Here is a 21,228-nt window from a genome sequence, read left to right as displayed (position 1 = left end):
ATTTAATCTATTATTAGACTCTATTGGCTTTGCTCAAAAAGTAAATGAGTCCACCCACCACTTTAATCATATCTTAGATCTTGTTCTGACTTATGGTATGGAAATAGAAGACTTAACAGTATTCCCTGAAAACTCCCTTCTGTCTGATCATTTCTTAATAACATTTACATTTACTCTGATGGACTACCCAGCAGTGGGGAATAAGTTTCATTACACTAGAAGTCTTTCAGAAAGCGCTGTAACTAGGTTTAAGGATATGATTCCTTCTTTATGTTCTCTAATGCCATATACCAACACAGTGCAGAGTACCTACCTAAACTCTGTAAGGGAGATAGAGTATCTCGTCAATAGTTTTACATCCTCATTGAAGACAACTTTGGATGCTGTAGCTCCTCTGAAAAAGAGAGCTTAAGTCAGAAGTGTCTGACTCCGTGGTATAACTCACAAACTCGTAGCTTAAAGCAGATAACCCGTAAGTTGGAGAGGAAATGGCGTCTCACTAATTTAGAAGATCTTCACTTAGCCTGGAAAAAGAGTCTGTTGCTCTATAAAAAAGCCCTCCGTAAAGCTAGGACATCTTTCTACTCATCACTAATTGAAGAAAATAAGAACAACCCCAGGTTTCTTTTCAGCACTGTAGCCAGGCTGACAAAGAGTCAGAGCTCTATTGAGCTGAGTATTCCATTAACTTTAACTAGTAATGACTTCATGACTTTCTTTGCTAACAAAATTTTAACTATTAGAGAAAAAATTACTCATAACCATCCCAAAGACGTATCGTTATCTTTGGCTGCTTTCAGTGATGCCGGTATTTGGTTAGACTCTTTCTCTCCGATTGTTCTGTCTGAGTTATTTTCATTAGTTACTTCATCCAAACCATCAACATGTTTATTAGACCCCATTCCTACCAGGCTGCTCAAGGAAGCCCTACCATTATTTAATGCTTCGATCTTAAATATGATCAATCTATCTTTGTTAGTTGGCTATGTACCACAGGCTTTTAAGGTGGCAGTAATTAAACCATTACTTAAAAAGCCATCACTTGACCCAGCTATCTTAGCTAATTATAGGCCAATCTCCAACCTTCCTTTTCTCTCAAAAATTCTTGAAAGGGTAGTTGTAAAACAGCTAACTGATCATCTGCAGAGGAATGGTCTATTTGAAGAGTTTCAGTCAGGTTTTAGAATTCATCATAGTACAGAAACAGCATTAGTGTAGGTTACAAATGATCTTCTTATGGCCTCGGACAGTGGACTCATCTCTGTGCTTGTTCTGTTAGACCTCAGTGCTGCTTTTGATACTGTTGACCATAAAATTTTATTACAGAGATTAGAGCATGCCATAGGTATTAAAGGCACTGCGCTGCGGTGGTTTGAATCATATTTGTCTAATAGATTACAATTTGTTCATGTAAATGGGGAATCTTCTTCACAGACTAAAATTAATTATGGAGTTCCACAAGGTTCTGTGCTAGGACCAATTTTATTCACTTTATACATGCTTCCCTTAGGCAGTATTATTAGACGGTATTGCTTAAATTTTCATTGTTACGCAGATGATACCCAGCTTTATCTATCCATGAAGCCAGAGGACACACACCAATTAGCTAAACTGCAGGATTGTCTTACAGACATAAAGACATGGATGACCTCTAATTTCCTGCTTTTAAACTCAGATAAAACTGAAGTTATTGTACTTGGCCCCACAAATCTTAGAAACATGGTGTCTAACCAATCCTTACTCTGGATGGCATTACCCTGACCTCTAGTAATACTGTGAGAAATCTTGGAGTCATTTTTGATCAGGATATGTCATTCAAAGCGCATATTAAACAAATATGTAGGACTGCTTTTTTGCATTTACGCAATATCTCTAAAATCAGAAAGGTCTTGTCTCAGAGTGATGCTGAAAAACTAATTCATGCATTTATTTCCTCTAGGCTGGACTATTGTAATTCATTATTATCAGGTTGTCCTAAAAGTTCCCTAAAAAGCCTTCAGTTAATTCAAAATGCTGCAGCTAGAGTACTGACGGGGACTAGAAGAAGAGAGCATATCTCACCCATATTGGCCTCTCTTCATTGGCTTCCTGTTAATTCTAGAATAGAATTTAAAATTCTTCTTCTTACTTATAAGGTTTTGAATAATCAGGTCCCATCTTATCTTAGGGACCTCGTAGTAGCATATCACCCCAATAGAGCGCTTCGCTCTCAGACTGCAGGCTTACTTGTAGTTCCTAGGGTTTGTAAGAGTAGAATGGGAGGCAGAGCCTTCAGCTTTCAGGCTCCTCTCCTGTGGAACCAGCTCCCAATTCAGATCAGGGAGACAGACACCCTCTCTACTTTTAAGATTAGGCTTAAAACTTTCCTTTTTGCTAAAGCTTATAGTTAGGGCTGGATCAGGTGACCCTGAACCATCCCTTAGTTATGCTGCTATAGACGTAGACTGCTGGGGGGTTCCCATGATGCACTGTTTCTTTCTCTTTTTGCTCTGTATGCACCACTCTGCATTTAATCATTAGTGATCGATCTCTGCTCCCCTCCACAGCATGTCTTTTTCCTGGTTCTCTCCCTCAGCCCCAACCAGTCCCAGCAGAAGACTGCCCCTCCCTGAGCCTGGTTCTGCTGGAGGTTTCTTCCTGTTAAAAGGGAGTTTTTCCTTCCCACTGTAGCCAAGTGCTTGCTCACAGGGGGTCGTTTTGACCGTTGGGGTTTTACATAATTATTGTATGGCCTTGCCTTACAATATAAAGCGCCTTGGGGCAACTGTTTGTTGTGATTTGGCGCTATATAAAAAAATTGATTGATTGATTGATTGTTTAGCCACTAGCCAATAGCAGTCTGCCTCTCGGTAGGAGGGGTCTGGTTATGTTTAATACTCCAGCTTTTGTGGCTTCTGTTATGCTGCGTTCACACCGGGCGCAACGTGAGCGACAGCAGTGACAGGTTGCCATGTAATCCCTATGGAACGACGCATTTTGGCGCCAAGTCACGCAGCGCGACGTGATGTACGTGAATGAAGTGACGCAAGTGAAGCGATTTTGAGCAATTGGCGCGTTTGTGGCGCGATATTGTGTTGCTTCACGTCGCGTTGCCCTCCTCTCCTCCCCAAGTTGAAAAATCTGAACTTTTTCGTCTCGTCGCACTACGATGACCAGTCAGGGACTGAATATATAGTGACGTGGAGATGTCTGGAGTTTGACTGAAGATGTGAACATGTCCTGTCTCTGGTAGCAGCCTGTGAGCAGGACGTATGTCTCTTTTGTCCTTTATTTCACAATTATGACAGAGGTTTTGGAGTGAGCAGCAGCGGGATTGGAGTTTCTTTTTATTTTTATTTTACGTGCTCGCGCGAGCGAATCGTCCATGGAGATTATTTTACTTATTAACTACACAGATGTATAATAAAACAAATGGTGACTCGTTTCTAAACACAATTATGACAGAGTTTTTGGGGGAAGAGCGAGGAGCCGTCCTGCAGCAAGCAGCGGAGTTTCTTTTTTTTTTTTTATTGTTTACATGTGCGTGCGTGAACAGGACAGGCGGTCCTCAGAGGCGGAAGGACCGCTGAAAGCAGCCATCATCCAGATGCAGCTTCTGCAGCAAATAATGATACTCCCTGAATTGGGAATGTCTCATGACATTTGTCAGCTTTCCACAACAACTTGCTCCGTGTGATCAAGGTCCGTCAAGTTAACTTGACTGACAACTGGAGCCGGTGAGCGGAATGGAAGCTCCTCCTATTCGATGACGCACCAGGGCGAATTTTCACAGCAAAAGCAGGGCGACACACCGGGCGATGGTGGCGCATCCGTCGCCACGCGACCCCCGCGAATTTGTAGCGTCTGTTCTCGCCCGGTGTGAATGTGGCATTATTCTTCTCTACAAGAGTCAAGACAGAAGACAGACTACCAGAGCAAGAATTTTAGCTGAGGAAGCTTCTGCGATTTGATGCGAAACGTCCTTGTGTCAAGCAACCCAGTCCAGTCGAAGATTCAAGCTTCTCTACTATGGAAACCACGTGGACAACTGAGAGCCTTCACAGAAATACCCTAGCTTTAAACTAACATGAACCGCAATAACAACATTTAAAACCCCAAACTCCCATGGTGCATTGCAGCAAAATGTCCATTTATCGGTTAGCTCAAATTGCCAATTTCTCAAAAAATATTAGTCCTATCAACTTTACGTATTCGCAGCGTTCATCCATGACCCAAAATACATAAACATACCAAATGGGAAATGTCAGCCCTCCCCGGCTTTTGCGTGACACACACAAAGGCAACGTGGCTATTAAATTATAGATGCATGCAATATTACTCTTTCAACATCATACAAGAATGAACTTAAAACTTGGATTATTACAATTGTTGTCATTTCTTCAAGTAAAAAGGTTTTTTTTGCACTGTGAAAGTCAAAGGCAGGGTGGTAAAAATGTTGAAAATGCATTTCACATAGAAGACAACACATTGTGAGTTTTTAAAAAGAATTTCACCATCAGTCATTAAAAAAACAAAGCATGCAAGGACAGAACTGTTCGAGAGCAGAACTGTTCGAGAGCAGAAGTGTTCAAGAGCAGAACTGTTCAAGGACAGAGCTGTTCGTGATCAGAACTGTTCAAGGACAGAACTGTTCGAGAGCAGAACTTTTCGAGAGCAGAACTGTTGGAGGGCAGAACTGTTCGAGAGCAGAACTGTTCAAGAGCAGAACTGTTCAAGGACAGAACTATTCAATGATAGAACTGTTCAAAGTTAGAACTGTTCAAGAGCAGAACTGCTCAAGGACAGAACTGCTCAAGGACAGAACTGTTCAAGGGCAGAACTGCTCAAGGGCAGAACTGCTCAAGGACAGAACTGTTCAAGGGCAGAACTGTTCAAGGGCAGAACTGTTCAAGGGCAGAACTGTTCAAGAGCAGAACTGCTCAAGGACAGAACTGCTCAAGGACAGAACTGTTCAAGGGCAGAACTGCTCAAGGGCAGAACTGTTCAAAGGTAGAACTGTTGAAGAGCAGAACTGTTCAAAGGTAGAACTGTTGAAGAGCAGAACTGTTCAAAAGCAGAACTGCTCAAGGACAGAACTGTTTAAAGGTAGAACTGTTCAAGGGCAGAACTGCTCAAGGACAGAACTGTTCAAAGGCAGAACTGTACAAGGACAGAACTGTACAAGGGCAGAATTGTTCAAAGGCAGAACTGTACAAGGGCAGAATTGTTCAAAGGCAGAACTGTACAAGGGCAGAATTGTTCAAAGGCAGAACTGTTCAAGTGCAGAACTGTTCAAGAGCAGAACTGTTCAAGAGCAGAACTGTTTGAAGGTAGAACTGTTCGAAGGTAGAACTGTTTGAAGACAACTGTTTGAAGGCAGAACTGTACAAGGGCAGAACTGTTCAAGAGCAGAACTGTTCAAGGGCAGAACTGCTCAAGGGCAGAACTGCTCATGGACAGAACTGTTCGAAGGCAGAACTGTTCAGAAAGGCTGCTTTTAGCCATTTTTCAGACAATATGAATGATAACACAAAAACCTTTTTTTCAAACAACTGTGTTTACTCTTTTTAAATCATAATGACGACAGAAAGAACCCAAATGACCCTGATCAAAAGTTTACCCCCCTGTTCTCAATACTGCATGTTGTCTCCTTTAACATCAATGACAGCTTGGAGTCTTTTTTGGTTGGTAGTTGTGGATGAGGTTCTTTATTTTCTCTGATGGTAAAGCTGCCCATTTTTCTTGTCAAAAAGCCTCCAGTTCCTGTAAATTCATGGGCTGTCTTTCGCGAACTGCATGTTTGAGATCCCCAGAGTGGATCAATGATATTGAGGTCAGGAGACTGAGATGGCCACTTCAGAACCTTCACTTTATTCTGCTGTAGCCAATGACAGGTCGACTTGGCCTTGTGTTTTGGATTGTTGTCATGTTGGAACGTCCAAGTATGTCCCATGCGCAGCTTCTGGGCTGATGAGTGCAAATTTTCCTCCAGTATTTTCTGATAACATGCTGCATTCATCCTACCATCAATGTTGACCGAGTTTCCTGTGCCTTTGTTGCTCACACATCCCCAAAACATCAGCGATCCACTTCTGTGGTGCACAGTGGAAGGGTGTACCTTTCATCATGGGCCTTGTGGACTCCTCTCCAAATCTAATGTTTATGGTTGTGGCCAAAAATTTTAATTTTGGTCTCATCACTCCAAATGACTTTGTACTCTGTGCTGTTTGGCATATTGTAAACGGGATACTTTGTATACTTTGTGGCATTTATGTAGTAATGGCTTTCTTGTAGCGACTTGACCATGCAACCCATTTTTCTTCAGGTGCCTCCTTATTATGCATTTTGAAACAGCTACACCACATTTTTTTTCAGAGAATCCTCTATTTCAGCGATTTTGCATCCCAAACAATTTTCCTGGGAATTGTTGCCAAAATTTTTGTTGGTCCCTGATTGTGGTTTGGTTTCCCTCATTTTCCACTTCTTAATTAGAGTTTGAACACTGTTGATTGGCATTCTCAGTCCCTTGGATATCTTTTTGCCTGTTTGATACAGTTCAGTGACCTTTTCTTTGACAATTCTTTTGCTTTCCCTATGACTCTGAAACCAGAAAGGTCAGTGCAGCACTGGATGAAAGATGCAATGGTCTGTCAGGAGAACAGAAACTCACTGACCTTTTATACACACACTGATTACAAGCAAACAGATCACAGGTGAGGGTTGGTTACCTTTATTAGCCATTCAAACCCATTTGTGTCAACTTGTATACAGGTTATCGGGCCAAAATCACCAGGTTATGTAAACTTGATCTGGGTCATTTTGTTAGTTTCTGTTGTCATTATGATTTAAAAAGAGTAAACACAATTGTCTTCACACAACCACTAACCATGAGTAGGGAAAAAAGGTTTTGTGTTATCATGCATATTCTCTGAAAAAATGGCCAAAAAAAAAACATAAATTCTGTCAGGGTATGTAAACTTTTGAGCACAACTGTATTTTGCAAATCCATTTCTTTTCACTAAAATGTTTAAAAATATACATACAGTAATGACTGTAAACAGCAGTGTACAGCTAATGATTAGTCACGTGTAGTTAATAGAACTCTGTAAATGTGCACATATAGCTCATGTTGATTATGGTTGTGTTGACAGAAATCTTTTTGTAGTGACACCCCCCATGTTTTTTGTGATAGGGTTTGCAATCAACATTTCCTGAGGTAATTGACCCATAAATGACTTAAATTCTTTCTTATTCTTAAAAGTAAACAAATTATTGCACAGCTTCAAAATGTTTGAACGTAGCTCATTCACATGCTGATTATTATATTGATTAACTTATACTCAACAAAAATATAAACGCAACACTTTTGATTTTGCTCCCATTTTGTATGAGATGAACTCAAAGATCTAAAACTTTTTCCACATACACAATATCACCATTTCCCTCAAATATTGTTCACAAACCAGTCTAAATCTGTGATAGTGAGCACTTCTCCTTTGCTGAGATAATCCATCCCACCTCACAGGTGTGCCATATCAACACCATGATTAGTGCACAGGTGTGCCTTAGACTGTCCACAATAAAAGGCCACTCTGAAAGGTGCAGTTTTGTTTTATTGGGGGGGGATACCAGTCAGTATCTGGTGTGACCACCATTTGCCTCATGCAGTGCAACACATCTCCTTCACATAGAGTTGATCAGGTTGTCAATTGTGGCCTGTGGAATGTTGGTCCACTCCTCTTCAATGGCTATGCGAAGTTGCTGGATATTGGGAGGAACTGGTACACGCTGTCGTATACGCCGGTCCAGAGCTTCCCAAACATGCTCAATGGGTGACATGCCCGGTGAGTATGCCGGCCATGCAAGAACTGGGACATTTTCAGCTTCAAGAATTGTGTACAGATCCTTGCAACATGGGGCCGTGCATTATCCTGCTGCAACATGAGGTGATGTTCTTGGATGTATGGCACAACAGTGGGCCTCAGGATCTCGTCACGGTATCTCTGTGCATTCAAAATGCCATCAATAAAATGTACCTGTGTTCTTCGTCCATAACAGACGCCTGCCCATACCATAACCCCACCGCCACCATGGGCCAATCGATCCACAACATTGACATCAGAAAACAGCTCACCCACACGACGCCACACACGCTGTCTGCCATCTGCCCTGGACAGTGTGAACTGGGATTCATCCGTGAAGAGAACACCTCTCCAACGTGCCAAACGCCAGCGAATGTGAGCATTTGCCCACTCAAGTCGGTTACGATGACGATCTGGAGTCAGGTCGAGACCCCGATGAGGACGACAAGCATGCAGATGAGCTTCCCTGAGACGGTTTCTGACAGTTTGTGCAGAAATTCTTTGGTTATGCAAACCGATTGTTTCAGCAGCTGTCCGAGTGACTGGTCTCAGACGATCTTGGAGGTGAACATGCTGGATGTGGAGGTCCTGGGCTGGTGTGGTTACACGTGGTCTGCGGTTGTGAGGCTGGTTGGATGTACTGCCAAATTCTCTGAAACGCCTTTGGAGACGGCTTATGGTAGAGAAATGAACATTCAATACACGAGCAACAGCTCTGGTTGACATTCCTGCTGTCAGCATGCCAATTGCACGCTCCCTCAAATCTTGCGACATCTGTGGCATTGTGCTGTGTGATAAAACTGCACCTTTCAGAGTAGCCTTTTATTGTGGACAGTCTAAGGCACACCTGTGCACTAATCATGGTGTCTAATCAGCATCTTGGTATGGCACACCTGTGAGGTGGGATGGATTATCTCAGCAAAGGAGAAGTGCTCACTATCACAGATTTAGACTGGTTTGTGAACAATATTTGAGGGAAATGGTGATATTGTGTATGTGGAAAAAGTTTTAGATCTTTGAGTTCATCTCATACAAAATGGGAGCAAAACCAAAAGTGTTGCGTTTATATTTTTGTTGAGTGTATGTTTCCTCTCCACGCTGTGAGAAGTGCTGTTACGTGCTTTAATCCAAAGTGAGAGCAGAGATTGCTGCACACAAGCCAAGTTCATCTGAAACAGATGACTTTAGGCTGCTGACATCACTTATTTTATTATTCATAATTGTATGAATGTTATAGAATTTACAGTTGCCATTTTTCCTTTTCCGCTTGTGTTTAAATAGTTTATTTGTGTAATTGTTCCAAACGAAAACCAGCGCAGACACATTTGTGCATGTGTGCATTCAAGTATGTTTTTATTATTATTAATAATGTATTTTTTTTTATTTTTGCTTGATGGTGAGCTGCAGAGCTTCTTAACAGACTTCCTGTGTTCAGTATTTGTCAATAAATGCGTGTGTAAATTGTGAACGTCACACTGTCAGTGGAGGCACGTCTAACGTCAGTGTGTGCGCGCTGTTCTGTGTGTGTATGTGTCACACACACACACACGCACTCCGTAGCTTCCACGAACGGGTGATTCTTAGACTACGGGCACTTATTATGTCCTTTGATCATATTGTATAAAAAACAGAAAAAAGGGGAAATTTCACACTTTTATAGTTATCTTTACAATGAAAGTGTGTTAAGAAATATGTTCTAGTAGTCTGTGATGACTTTTTCACCTTTTATCAGCATCATTATATGCAAATATTGCCGTTTTGTGCTTGTCCCACACCCAGACTTTTGATCTTCAATGATAAAAATGAATGGTAAAGAAACGTTTTTTCTAATGTTTTAAAATATCTCTGAATAAAATATCAGTAAAATAATCAAAACATAATTGGGGTATTCAATGTCATACAACTGTTGTGATTTTTTTAAACAAAATGTAGTTGTCCCACACTATTGTCGTAATTTCCACCACAACACTGTAATGTCCCTTTAAACAATTTGTATGAAAGATTGTTTGGGTAGTTTCTATGGAGATAAACAGTCACATCAGAGCACATGTATATAGCACCAAATTACAACAAACAGTTGCCCCAAGGCACTTTATATTGTAAGGCAATGCTGTGGTGGAAATTACATTTACAAGGCCAATAGTGCCCGTAGTTAAAGAATCACCCAAACATGTTTCCAGTTTCATGATTAATCCGTTTAACAGTGTACTGAATAAACTGTCCCCGTGTGTCTCCACGACATTTCCAGTCATCTGTAGTGTCATTTATTTCCTGTGTTCATGTTGTCTGATGTGACGTTGTGGGGAATCCCTGCTCAGAGGGCCTATTTGCATAAAAGTGCAGATTTGAATGGGGCCTGGCCAGGGAGGAGTTTGGTTCTACGTTCAATTTCACATTCAGTGGGATGGACAAATGGAACGTGTGTGAATTCATGGCTGCACACACTTTGATATATCCGAGTACTTTTGAGCTTACGCCAGATTCAGGGTTTTGGCGTACGCCATCTTTTAGTAGAAAGTCCACATTAGTCTTTGTACATGAGGCTGCTGGTCTTTTACGATAGAAATCATTTCTAGACTTCATCATCACCTCCTTTATAAAACCAATCATACAACAGCTCGAGCTTCCAGCGAGCAGGTTGACACACCTTCCCACCGAGTCACAGCAGAGACACTTGTGAAGTTGATGGAGTTCCCCGCCTTCATTTTGGTCTTCTGAATAGGAAGCAGTTTTGTGGTCTGAGTTTCTCACGTAGTGACGGTGCACATGGGGAATCACAACCCCTGTAAGTCTGTAAGTGTCATACTGTCATTTACTGCTACCGACTGATTATAAGTGACGTTATAACCCGTGTGAACTGCATTTAGAACAGTTCAAACGTATAACCTCCAACTGGAGCCTGATCCAGTTTGGTGAAAACACACAGTTTGATTTGTTAGATCTCATCGTCATCGTAGACAAGCATCACGGTCCAGAAGGTTTCTCCCAGAAGTCTATTTTGTTCAGTCTGGACATCCTGTGTCAGAGGCTCGTGGGGCAAACTGTGAGGAAATGACTGTAATGGAACTTCTTGCTCAGGGACCCTGTGGTGCATGAAGGGGAGAAGACTGGCATGCAGCTTTCTGAGTGTGCATTACTCTCTGCATCGCCATAATTCCACCCTCCTCCAGGGGCTCACTCCATTAGTGACGATGGTGTGGGGGCCGTTGGCGTGTTTGCCTCATCTGGCTGCGTCATGCTCGGACCGCAGTCAGGAAATGGACGATGATAATGGATGTGCTCCTAATGGACCTTCTCTCTTCCGGCTTCACTGTGTTTACTCTTCCACCCGACACGTGTTTTCTTCACACTGATATATAATTAATATGAGAAAACAGAGCTCATTCTGATGATCGCACACTGAGTGGTGTCCAATAGGTCATAAACGTCTGACTGTTCGGCTCCGTCAGACTTGAAGTTGTCTGTTTAGGTTGGCATAAACTCTGTGGGCACTTCATTAGGCTGAAAAGTGGAGCTCATAAAGTGCAGGTGGCTGTAGGTCCGAGTAAAGATCAGAAACCTGATGGTGCTTCCACCGTACATCTGGAAGCCGCTCTGACTGCCTGTTGCACTGTTCCCCAAACCGCATCAAAAAGCCTTCATTTGACAAGTAACAGACTTTCTTCTGAGTGAATATAGGAACTCTAGTTTGGATCAAACATGATGAAATGTTGACAGCCAAGTGCATTTTTTTTTAATGGTTGATATGAGGGCTGATTGAAATAAAATAAAGTGAATTGACCCTGACGTTTTGGCTCACTGGGTGTAATGTTGAGAAATGTTAGTTTCTCAGAATGTAAAAGCTGGAGAATCGCGTCCTACTACCTTTGGCTCAGGCTCAGAACTTCTCAATCAGCCCTCTTATTTACAAGGTTCCAGTGGATCCTTAAAAAGCCTTTAAAAATCACAGCCTAACGGCAGTAATCACGCACTAACGGCAGTAATCACGGACTGACGGAAGTAACCATGGTCTGATGGCAGTAACCACGGTCTGACGGCAGTAACCACGGTCTGACTGTAGTAACTGCGGTCTGACGGCAGTAACTGCGGTCTGACGGTAGTAACCGCGGTCTGACGGCAGTAACCGCGGACTGACTGTAGTAACCGGGGACTGATGGCAGTAACCGCGGACTGATGGTAGTAACCGGGGACTGATGGCAGTAACCGCAGACTGATGGTAGTAACCGGGGACTGATGGCAGTAACCGCGGACTGATGGTAGTAGTCGGTCTGACGGTAGTAATAATAGACTGACTTAGTAACAAGGGTCCAGTGGTTTTTAATAACGGTCTGATGTTGTAATAATTGTCTGATGGTTTTAATAAGTGTCTGGTGGTTGTAATAACGGTGTGATGGGTAGCAGAAACCGTCTGATCGTTGTAATAACGATCTGATGGTTTTAATAAGTGTTTGATGGGTAGTAATAACAGTCTGATGGTTGTAATAACGGTTTGTTTTAATAAGCCTCTGGTAGTTGTAATAACAGTCTGGTGGGTAGTAATAACGGTCTGATAGTTGTAATAACGGTCTGGTGGGTAGTAATAACGGTCTGGTGGGTAGTAATAACGGTCTGGTGGGTAGTAATAACAGTCTGGTGGGTAGTAATAATGGTCTGATAGTTGTAATAACGGTCTGATGGGTAGTAATAATGGTCTGGTGGGTAGTAATAACGGTCTGGTGGGTAGTAATAACAGTCTGTTGGGTAGTAATAATGGTCTGATAGTTGTAATAACGGTCTGGTGGGTAGTAATAACGGTCTGGTGGGTAGTAATAACGGTCTGGTGGGTAGTAATAACAGTGATAGTTGTAATAACAGTCTGGTGGGTAGTAACAGTCTGGTGGGTAGTAATAACGGTCTGGTGGGTAGTAATAATGGTCTGATAGTTGTAATAACGGTCTGGTGGGTAGTAATAACAGTCTGGTGGGTAGTAATAATGGTCTGATAGTTGTAATAACGGTCTGGTGGGTAGTAATAACGGTCCGATGGTAAATGTGATTTATGTGTCCGTTGATGATGAAGGCCATATTTATTTGTAAATGTGGAATTCTTTCAACGCTGTCATGTGTCAGACTGAAATAAAACAAAAGCTCTTTGATTGATTGATGAAAAGTTGTTCAAAATGGTGCATTTTATTTTAACGTCCAACATTTATCAGAACAAAAATATTTCTGTACATAAACAGGCAACTGAAAGCGTACAGTCTTTAACAAAAACACAAAATAAACGGTCCATCTGAGTACATCGTTTCACAGGCGCAGCTTTTGTATGTTTGAGGACAAAAAGTGTGAAAGCAGTCCATAAACTCAACTAAGGTTTAAAAAATAATCATCATAATTGCATTTAAAACTCGACGGCTGCTGAAGCAGAAACGGGAGCAACCAGAGGTTCCACAAGAAAAGAACCACACGTGTCGCCGGCACCTCAGAGACGTTCAGATGCTCCGTGTCCTCTCTTAGTTTGACCTTTTATTTCTTCAAGGACCCGGACATTTTGCGTAGACCTTTTATCCTGTACAGCAGCCCGTTAATAAAATCCTGCCCGAAAACAAATGGAGGAAAGGAGAAGGTTAGTGTTGCAGGTAACTCGTAGAAGAAAAAGGTCCTTTTTGTGTCTCACCTCTTTTGGTTTCCCGCATTCCTGCAACAACTCCTGACCAAGAAAACACAAAATTTGGCTAATTAATGGCAACAATCAAATTGGACAACAGTAGAAACCTGAATGCAAACTTTCCTCTTTTGCAAATGTTAAAAAGGAATAAAAACCAAACATTTGGAAATTTTTGATGTAGTGAGCAGATAATCACAGATCTACATCCCAGAAGGTCACAGTTCTAATCCTGGTCCTTACTTTGGAAAACTTTGGAGCAGTGGTTCCCAGTCCTGGTCCTTGGGATCCTAAGAGTCGCACATGGTCTCAGATCTCCTCAGACCAGATCCCTCAGATGTGCTTAGTGGATCAACACCTGGCTGAAGAATGAAACACCTGATTTGGCTAATGGTGCCATTAGAGCAGGACAAATGGTCAACCAGCAGTACTTTGGTTCCTGAGGACCAGGACTGGTAAACTATGTCTCAGAGGATCCAGAAACCTCAATGTCACGATCAGGTGACACATAACTGGTGCACAAGTAAAACCCCTCCCTGTTTCCTGCTGCACATCATCCCAGCGGACAAAATGATGTTGATCTGTGATGAAGCCTGAAAATATCCCTAACCCTAACCCTAACTGGATTGAGGCAGAAATCATGACACAGACTCAATGTAGATACTCAATAAAATATTCAAATTATTAGAATAAATGTTGAAATCAATAAGTAACACATCTGCTGCTTTGCATAAATAAACAACAGCAATCAGAGATTTCTGGCATCCGGCAATCTGGATCCAGATCTCCTCCAAAATTCAGTGGAGTCTTCTGTGACCTAAAATGTATCCGTGGTGAGAATCCGTGAAGGAGTTTTGACGTAATCCTTCAAAGACTGTATAAAGTGAAATATTGATCCAGAATCCATATATATGGACTAAATGACGTCGACTGTGGCCGAAATGACGTGGACTGTGGACTAAATGATGTTCCCGAAATGACGTGGACTAAATGACGTGGACTGTGGACTAAATGACGTTGACTCTGGGCTAAATCACGTGGACTGTGGACTAAATCACGTGGACTATGGACTAAATGACATGGACTGTGGACGACATGACGTGGACTGTGGACGAAATGACGTGGACTGTGGGCTAAATGACGTGGACTGTGGACTAAATGATGTGGGCTAAATGACATGGACTGTGGACGACATGACATGGGCTAAATGACGTGGACTGTGGACTAAATGACGTGGGGTGTGGGCTAAATGACGTGGACTGTGGACTAAATGATGTGTGCTAAATGACAGACTGTGGACGACATGACGTGGACTGTGGACGACATGACGTGGGCTAAATGACGGACTGTGGACTAAATGACGTGGTCTAAATGACGTGGACTAAATGACTTGGGCTGTGGACTAAATGACGTGGGCTGAATGACGTGGACTGTGGGATAAACGATGTGGGCTGAATGACGTGGACTGTGGTATAAATGACATGGACTGTCGGCTAAATGACTTGGACTGTGGGCTAAAGGACGTCGACTGTGGACTAAATGACGGGGACTGCGGGCTAAATGATGTGGAGTGGATGAAATGACATGGACTGTGGACTGTGGACAAACTGACATGGACTGTGGACGAAATGACGTGGACTGTGGACTGAATGACGTGGGCTAAATGACGTGGACTGTGGACTTAATGACGTGGACTAAATGATGGGGACTGAGGACGAAATGATGTTGACTGAGGACTCAATGACGTGGGCTAAATAACGTGGGCTAAATGACGTCGACTGTGGACTAAATAATGTGGAATAAATGACGTGGGCTGTGGACTAAATGACGTAGACTAAATGACGTGGACTGTGGACTAAATAATGTGGAATAAATGACGTGGACTGTGGACTAAATGACATGGCCTAAATCACGTGGACTGAGGACTAAATGACGTGGACTATATGACGTGGGATACATGACGTGGACTGTGGACTAAATGACGTGGGCTACATGATGTGGACTGTGGACTAAATGATGTGGGCTACATGACGTGGACTGTGGACGAAATGATGTTGACTGAGGACTCAATGACGTGGGCTAAATGACGTGGGCTAAATGACGTCGACTGTGGACTAAATAATGTGGACTAAATGACGTGGGCTGTGGACAAAGTGACGTGGACTAAATGACGTGGGCTGTGGACAAAGTGACGTGGAATAAATGACGTGGACTGTGGACTAAATGACGTGGGCTACATGACGTGGACTGTGGACTAAATGACGTGGGCTACATGACGTGGACTGTGGACTAAATGACGTGGGCTACATGACGTGGACTCTGGGCTAAATGATGTGGATTGAATGACATGAACTAAATGACGTGGACTGTGGACTAAATGATGTGGGCTACATGACGTGGACTGTGGGCTAAATGACGTGGGCTGTGGACTAAATGACGTGGACTGTGGGCTAAATGACGTGGACTGTGGACTGAATGAACTGGGCTAAATGACGTGGACTGTGGACTTAATGACGTGGACTGTGGACAATGACGTGGGCTAAATGATGTGGACTGAGGACTAAATAATGTGGAATAAATGACGTGGGCTGTGGACTAAATGACGTGGACTGTGGACTAAATAATGTGGAATAAATGACGTGGACTGTGGACTAAATGACATGGCCTAAATCACGTGGACTGAGGACTAAATGATGTGGGCTGTGGACTAAGTGACGTGGACTGTGGACTAAATGACGTCGACTGCGGGCTAAATGACGTGGACTGTGGGCTAAATGACGTGGACTGTGGACTAAATGACGTGGACTGTGGACTAAATAATGTGGAATAAATGACGTGGACCGTGGAGTAAATAATGTGGAATAAATGACGTGGACTGTGGACTAAATAATGTGGACTAAATGACGTGGGCTGTGGACTAAATGACGTGGACTGTGGACTAAATAATGTGGAATAAATGACGTGGACTGTGGACTAAATGACATGGCCTAAATCACGTGGACTGAGGACTAAATGACGTGGGCTGTGGACTAAGTGACGTGGACTAAATTACTTGGACTGCGGGCTAAATGACTTGGACTGCGGACTAAAGGACGTCGACTGTGGGCTAAATGACGTGGACTGTGGGCTAAATGACGTGGACTGTGGACTAAATGACGTGGACTGTGGACTAAATGACGTGGACTGTGGGCTAAATGATGTGGACTGTGGACAAAATGACATGGACTGTGGATTGTGGACGAAATGACGTGGACTGAATGACGTGGGCTAAATGACGTGGACTGTGAACTTAATGACGTGGACTGAATGATGGGGACTGAGGACGAAATGATGTTGACTGAGGACTCAATGACGTGGGCTAAATAACGTGGGCTAAATGACGTGGACTGTGGACTAAATAATGTGGAATAAATGACGTGGACTGTGGACTAAATAATGTGGACTAAATGACGTGGACTGTGGACTAAATGACGTGGGCTGTGGACAAAGTGACGTGGAATAAATGACGTGGACTGTGGACTAAATGACATGGCCTAAATCACGTGGACTGAGGACTAAATGACGTGGACTATATGATGCGGGCTACATGACGTGGACTGTGGACTAAATGACGTGGGCTACATGATGTGGACTGTGGACTAAATAACGTGGGCTACATGATGTGGACTGTGGACTAAATGATGTGGGCTACATGACGTGGACTAAATGACGTGAACTCTGGGCTAAATGACGTGGACTGTGGACTAAATAATGTGGACTAAATGACGTGGGCTGTGGACTAAGTGATGTGGAATAAATGACGTAGACTAAATGACTTGGACTGTGGGCTAAATGACTTGGACTGTGGGCTAAATGATGTGGACTGTGGACAAAATGACATGGACTGTGGATTGTGGACGAAATGACGTGGACTGAATGACGTGGGCTAAATGACGTGGACTGTGAACTTAATGACGTGGACTGAATGATGGGGACTGAGGACGAAATGATGTTGACTGAGGACTCAATGACGTGGGCTAAATAACGTGGGCTAAATGACGTGGACTGTGGACTAAATAATGTGGAATAAATGACGTGGACTGTGGACTAAATGACGTGGGCTGTGGACAAAGTGACGTGGAATAAATGACGTGGACTGTGGACTAAATGACATGGCCTAAATCACGTGGACTGAGGACTAAATGACGTGGACTATATGACGCGGGCTACATGACGTGGACTGTGGACTAAATGACGTGGGCTACATGATGTGGACTGTGGACTAAATGACGTGGGCTACATGATGTGGACTGTGGACTAAATGATGTGGGCTACATGACGTGGACTAAATGACGTGAACTCTGGGCTAAATGACGTGGACTGTGGACTAAATAATGTGGACTAAATGACGTGGGCTGTGGACTAAGTGATGTGGAATAAATGACGTAGACTAAATGACTTGGACTGTGGGCTAAATGACTTGGACTGTGGATGAAATGACATGGACTGTGGACGAAATGACGTAGACTGTGGACGAAATGACGTGGACTGTGGACTGAATGACGTGGGCTAAATGACGTGGACTGTGGACGAAATGACGTGGAATAAATGACGAGGACTATATTGACGTTGACTGAGGACTCAACGACGTGGGCTAAATGACGTCGACTGTGGACTAAATAATGTGGACTAAATGACGTGGGCTGTGGACAAAGTGACGTGGAATAAATGACGTGGGCTACATGACGTGGCCTACATGACGTGGACTGTGGACTAAATGTCGTGGGCTAAATGATGTGGATTAAATGACATGAGCTAAATGATGTGGACTGTGGACTAAATGATGTGGGCTACATGACGTGGACTGTGGGCTAAATGACGTGGGCTGTGGACTAAATGACGTGGGTTAAATGACGTGGACTGTGGACTAAATGACGTGGACTGTGGGCTAAATTACGTGGACTGTGAACGAAATGACGTGGACTGTGGACTGAATGAACTGGGCTAAATGACGTGGACTGTGGACTTAATGACGTGGACTGTGGACAATGACGTGGGCTAAATGATGTGGACTGAGGACTAAATGATGTCGATTGAGGACTCAATGATGTGGGCTAAATGACATGGACTGTGGACTAAATAATGTGGAATAATAGACGTGGACTGAGGACTAAATAATGTGGAATAAATGACGTGGACCTTGGAGTAAATAATGTGGAATAAATGACGTGGAGTGTGGACTAAATAATGTGGACTAAATGACGTGGGCTGTGGACTAAATGACGTGGAATAAATGACGAGGACTATATTGACGTAGACTAAATTACGTGGACTGTGGACTAAATAATGTGGAATAAATGACGTGGACTGTGGACTAAATGACATGGCCTAAATCATGTGGACTGAGGACTAAATGACGTGGGCTACATGACGTGGACTGTGGACTAAATGATGTGGGCTACATGGCGTGGACTGTGGACTAAATGACGTGGACTAAATGACGTGGACTCTGGGCTAAATGACGTTTTCTGTGGACTAAATAATGTGGAATAAATGACGTGGACTAAATAATGTGGACTAAATGACGTGGGCTGTGGACTAAGTGACGTGGACTAAATGACTTGGACTGTGGGCTAAATGACTTGGACTGTGGGCTAAATGACGTCGACTGTGGGCTAAATGACGTCGACTGTGGGCTAAATGACGTCGAGTGTGGACTAAATGACGTGGGCTAAATGACGTGGACTGTGGGCTAAATGACGTGGACTGTGGACAAAATGACATGGACTGTGGATTGTGGATGAAATGACGTGGACTGTGGACTGTGGACTGAATGACGTGGGCTAAATGACGTGGACTGTGGACTTAATAACGTGGACTAAATGATGGGGACTGAGGACGAAATGATGTTGACTGAGGACTCAATGACGTGGGCTGTGGACAAAGTGACGTGGAATAAATGACGTGGACTGTGGACTAAATGACGTAGACTAAATGACGTGCACTGTGGACTAAATAATGTGGAATAAATGACGTGGACTATGGACTAAATGACATGGCCTAAATCACGTGGACTGTGGACTAAATGATGTGGACTAAATGACATGGGCTACATGACGTGGACTGTGGACTAAATGACATGGGCTACATGACGTGGACTGTGGACTAAATGACATGAGCTAAATGACGTGGACTGTGGACTAAATGACATGAGCTAAATGACGTGGGCTCTGGACTCAATGATGTGGGCTAAATGACGTGGACTGTGGACTAAATAATGTGGAATAAATGACGTGGACTGTGGACTAAATAATGTGGAATAAATGACGTGGACTGTGGACTAAATAATGTGGACTAAATGACGTGGGCTGTGGACTAAGTGACGTGGAATAAATGACAAGGACTAAATGACGTAGACTAAATGACGTGGACTGTGGACTAAATGACATGGCCGAAATCACGTGGACTGTGGACTAAATGACATGGCCTAAATCACATGGACTGAGGACTAAATGACGTGGACTAAATGACGTGGGCTACATGATGTGGACTGTGGACTAAATGATGTGGGCTACATGATGTGGACTGTGGACTAAATGAGGTGGGCTGCATGACGTGGACTGTGGACTAAATGACGTGGACTCTGGGCTAAATGACGTGGACTGTGGACTAAATAATGTGGAATAAATGACGTGGACTGTGGACTAAATAATGTGGACTAAATGACGTGGGCTGTGGACTAAGTGATGTGGAATAAATGACAAGGACTAAATGACGTAGACTAAAGGACGTCGACTGTGGGCTAAAGGACGTCGACTGTGGGCTAAAGGACGTCGACTGTGGGCTAAATGACGTCGACTGTGGGCTAAATGACGTGGGCTAAATGACGTTGACTGTGGGCTAAATGACGTGGACTGTGGACAAAATGACATGGACTGTGGATTGTGGACGAAATGACGTGGACTGTGGACTTAATAACGTGGACTAAATGATGGGGACTGAGGACGAAATGATGTTGACTGAGGACTCAATGATGTGGGCTAAATGACGTCGACTGTGGACTAAATAATGTGGAATAAATGACGTGGACTGTGGACTAAATGACGTGGGCTGTGGACAAAGTGACGTGGAATAAATGACGTGGACTGTGGACTAAATGACGTAGACTAAATGACGTGCACTGTGGACTAAATAATGTGGAATAAATGACGTGGACTATGGACTAAATGACATGGCCTAAATCACGTGGACTGTGGACTAAATGATGTGGACTAAATGACATGGGCTACATGACGTGGACTGTGGACTAAATGACATGGGCTACATGACGTGGACTGTGGACTAAATGACATGAGCTAAATGACGTGGACTGTGGACTAAATGACATGAGCTAAATGACGCGGGCTCTGGACTCAATGATGTGGGCTAAATGATGTGGAATAAATGACGTGGACTGTGGACTAAATAATGTGGAATAAATGACGTGGACTGGACTAAATAATGTGGACTAAATGACGTGGGCTGTGGACTAAGTGACGTGGAATAAATGACAAGGACTAAATGACGTAGACTAAATGACGTGGACTGTGGACTAAATGACATGGCCGAAATCACGTGGACTGTGGACTAAATGACATGGCCTAAATCACATGGACTGAGGACTAAATGACGTGGACTAAATGACGTGGGCTACATGATGTGGACTGGGGACTAAATGATGTGGGCTACATGATGTGGACTGTGGACTAAATGAGGTGGGCTGCAT

The 21,228-nt window shown here is 43.2% G+C and overlaps 1 protein-coding gene across 1 annotated transcript in view; it reads right to left on the bottom strand.

Moving 5' to 3' along the window:
* Positions 1-13,199: 13,199 nt before the first annotated feature.
* The window catches only part of zgc:162989 (uncharacterized protein LOC100037351 homolog), a 16,932-nt gene continuing 8,903 nt past the window's right edge, over positions 13,200-21,228 (bottom strand). Inside the window, exons 2-3 of the mRNA XM_034195558.1 lie at positions 13,497-13,529; positions 13,200-13,414 (exon numbers count right to left, since the gene is read on the bottom strand). Of these exons, the coding sequence (XP_034051449.1) occupies positions 13,346-13,414; positions 13,497-13,529 (102 nt within the window). The 3' untranslated portion in view covers positions 13,200-13,345. The remainder of the gene's footprint in view (positions 13,415-13,496; positions 13,530-21,228) is intronic.

This window comes from Thalassophryne amazonica, chromosome 19 (assembly GCF_902500255.1).
Source record: "Thalassophryne amazonica chromosome 19, fThaAma1.1, whole genome shotgun sequence".
Classification (NCBI taxonomy): Eukaryota; Metazoa; Chordata; class Actinopteri; order Batrachoidiformes; family Batrachoididae; genus Thalassophryne; species Thalassophryne amazonica.
Note: the sequence above shows the minus strand (reverse complement) of the source record. Positions and strands in the feature narration are given on the sequence as shown.